Source organism: Cynocephalus volans, chromosome 6 (genome assembly GCF_027409185.1).
Source record: "Cynocephalus volans isolate mCynVol1 chromosome 6, mCynVol1.pri, whole genome shotgun sequence".
Lineage (NCBI taxonomy): Eukaryota > Metazoa > Chordata > Mammalia > Dermoptera > Cynocephalidae > Cynocephalus > Cynocephalus volans.
In genome coordinates this window covers 82,462,114-82,464,707 of record NC_084465.1, presented here as the reverse complement: position 1 = coordinate 82,464,707, position 2,594 = coordinate 82,462,114, and the positions used below count along the sequence as shown (strand labels likewise).

General features: G+C 50.5%; 1 protein-coding gene across 1 annotated transcript; it reads left to right on the top strand.

The window, feature by feature from the left end:
* Positions 1-1,754: 1,754 nt before the first annotated feature.
* On the top strand, positions 1,755-2,252 carry FERD3L (Fer3 like bHLH transcription factor). The gene has a single exon (XM_063098724.1). The coding sequence runs from the start codon at positions 1,755-1,757 to the stop codon at positions 2,250-2,252; it is 498 nt and encodes a 165-aa protein (XP_062954794.1).
* The last annotated feature ends 342 nt before the right edge of the window (positions 2,253-2,594 follow it).

Genomic DNA, 2,594 nt, shown 5'->3' with positions numbered 1-2,594 from the left:
CTTATGACAATACACATTGGGGAATGAAGAGTAAACACAAGCAAGAGAAGAGAAAATTAAAAGACAAAGATCGAGGGACAACCCAGACACAACCGGGTTAAAAAGAGAATTCAAGGTCATACTGCTTTGGTTACACACTGGGGGGTAGGGAGGGGTCGAAAGAAGGAGAGGAATTGTGATTACCTGTTAGAAATAGGCGATTTCTGGGAGCTGTCCAATGTACTGAGTGGACAGCGTAGCCACTACCTACCCCATTAATAGAGATTGAAGTCCTCAGAGGCTCTACGCTGAACCAGAATGTCTCTAAACTCACTTTTTTAGGTTATTTCTTCTAATTCATTTTCAAAATGATTTTCTAACATGTCAATTTGCCCCACTGGAACTTTTGAAAAATCTCTACACTTAATAACTAAATAAATATAGCTATTGGCAAACAAAGAAAAGGAAAACTCCCTTTTTTTGGTTAAAATGTTAGAGATAATAAGAAACTAGCAAGATTTTATTTTATTATAACAGATTTAAAGTCTCTTTTTATATTAACAACAATACAAAGATAGCCAGGAATCTCTTTCAAATAGAATTCAATATAGTATAGTTTTGGCTCTTAAGTTCTGCTGTAAGAGGTATAAATTAATGAGGAAAATAAGGCAGATAGAAGAGGCAGGAGTGTTCTTTATTCACAAATACCCGATCAGCAACTTAAAAGTCCAAAAGACTCCTCAGCAGAGGGTGAGCTGAACGGCCCTTTGACTCGCCAAGAGTAAATCAAATTTTTGAAAGTAGATTGAAGTAATTCTGTTTGGGGGGAGGATTTGCTTTGTCCCCCACGCTGGAAATTATACAGTAAATCCCAAGCGGAGAAAATGCTGTGAGCTTCCATTTTTTATTTTATTACCATCATAACGTCATTCCTTCGGTGTACAATTCTCTACAAGACTAGGAGATGTGCGTAGGGAAAGCAAAGTCAAGTATCTCAATTGTTAGGCTGATTGCATCCAAACATACTTTAAAAGTCAGTGTTTGTCACACGGCAGGAGAGCTGTTTGCACTGCCCTGGAAGGAAAAAGAAAGCCGGTTCCAACAGCGACTCTGGGGAATGTGCTCTCGGCCCCCCTGCCATGCTTACTTAAGCTAATGGAAGGTCTTGCCTTTCAGCGGCCGCTGCACTGGGATACCGGACAAACAGCTCCCCTCGACCCCTGGCAGGCAGGGCCCCTCTTCAGCACATCATTAAAAGCACATGCACTTGCTTCACATCCATTGGCAGACGGTGGCAAGATCCAGGACTTCTACCCTGAAGCCAAGGAGAAGCCATCGCGGTGGAAAACATCCTCGCTTTGAAAATCCAAGCCTAAATTAAAGAACTACATGAGATTAGGAGCCTGCGGAACATTAGTTGGCTACAGGGGTGAGGAGAGACACAAAAGCACAGCAGGTAAGAGCTGGGGGTAGTTGCCAAGAAGGAACTGTCCCGGGTGGCGCAGTGAAAAGGATCTCAGAACTGGAGGCCTGTCCCTTTGAGTCTTCCATGCGTGCTCAAGCTTGTCTTCTTCCATCAGCTTCGAGAGGAGGGACGTTGTCAGAGCCTTTCCTATCGGTGCAGCTAATCCTGTTATCAGCTTGGTTATAAATGTTAACGTTCCCTGGCTCTTCGGTCATGGTGCCCCGTCAGACTGAAGGCTGTTGAGAAGCCCCATCAGCAGCTTTGCTTCTCCCTGCGAGAAATCGATGAGACGCAGGGCCAAGCCGAAGCGATGGCAGCCTATCCGGAGAGCTGCGTGGACGCCACCGTGCTGGACTTCGTCGCAGACCTGTCTCTGGCCTCCCCGAGACACCCTCTCCTCTGCGACTTGGCACCCGGGGTCCCCTTTGGGAACCGAGCCCTTGCGCTCAGAGAGGGCAGAGCCGGGAGGCTGGCGCGGTGTGACGAGGGGGACCCAGAAGAAGAGGATGGCGAAATAGAGGGAGGGGACGAGGAGGAGGGGGAAGAGGAGCGCGGGAAAGGCGTCTCCCTCCTGGGCCGCCCCAAGAGGAAAAGAGTGATCACCCACGCCCAGCGCCAGGCCGCCAACATCCGCGAGAGGAAGAGGATGTTTAACCTCAACGAGGCCTTCGACCAGCTGCGGAGGAAGGTGCCCACTTTCGCTTACGAGAAGAGGCTGTCCCGGATCGAGACCCTACGCCTGGCCATCGTCTACATCTCCTTCATGACGGAGCTCTTGGAGAGCTGCGACAAGAAGGAAACCGGCTGAGCCGGGGTGGGACGGGGGTCCCCATGCTCGCCTTGGCGCTCCAGGGCTGGGGTGTCTCGGGACCGGGCAGTGGGTGCGGCTGAAAGGCAAGGAGGGACGCCCCAAGACGAAACTTCTGGCCTTCTGAAGCCTGGGTGGGAGATGGTAGAATCCCCACAGCCCCAGAGAAGAGTGGCAGCTGTAGAGTTAATATATACGCCGTCGCCTTCAATGGAGTCGGGGTCGGGGGCGAGTGGGGCAGGTGAGAACGTGCCGCTGCCAGTCCGGGCAGGGGCTTCCGCGGCCCGAGTGGGTGGGAACCTGATCCTGCCCGCAAGCGGCAGACTGCGGACTTCTGTAAAG

What these genes read in the sequence shown, in the direction of transcription:
- FERD3L (XM_063098724.1), top strand. Translation starts at nt 1,755, where the DNA reads ATGGCAGCCTATCCGGAGAGCTGCGTGGACGCCACCGTGCTGGACTTC.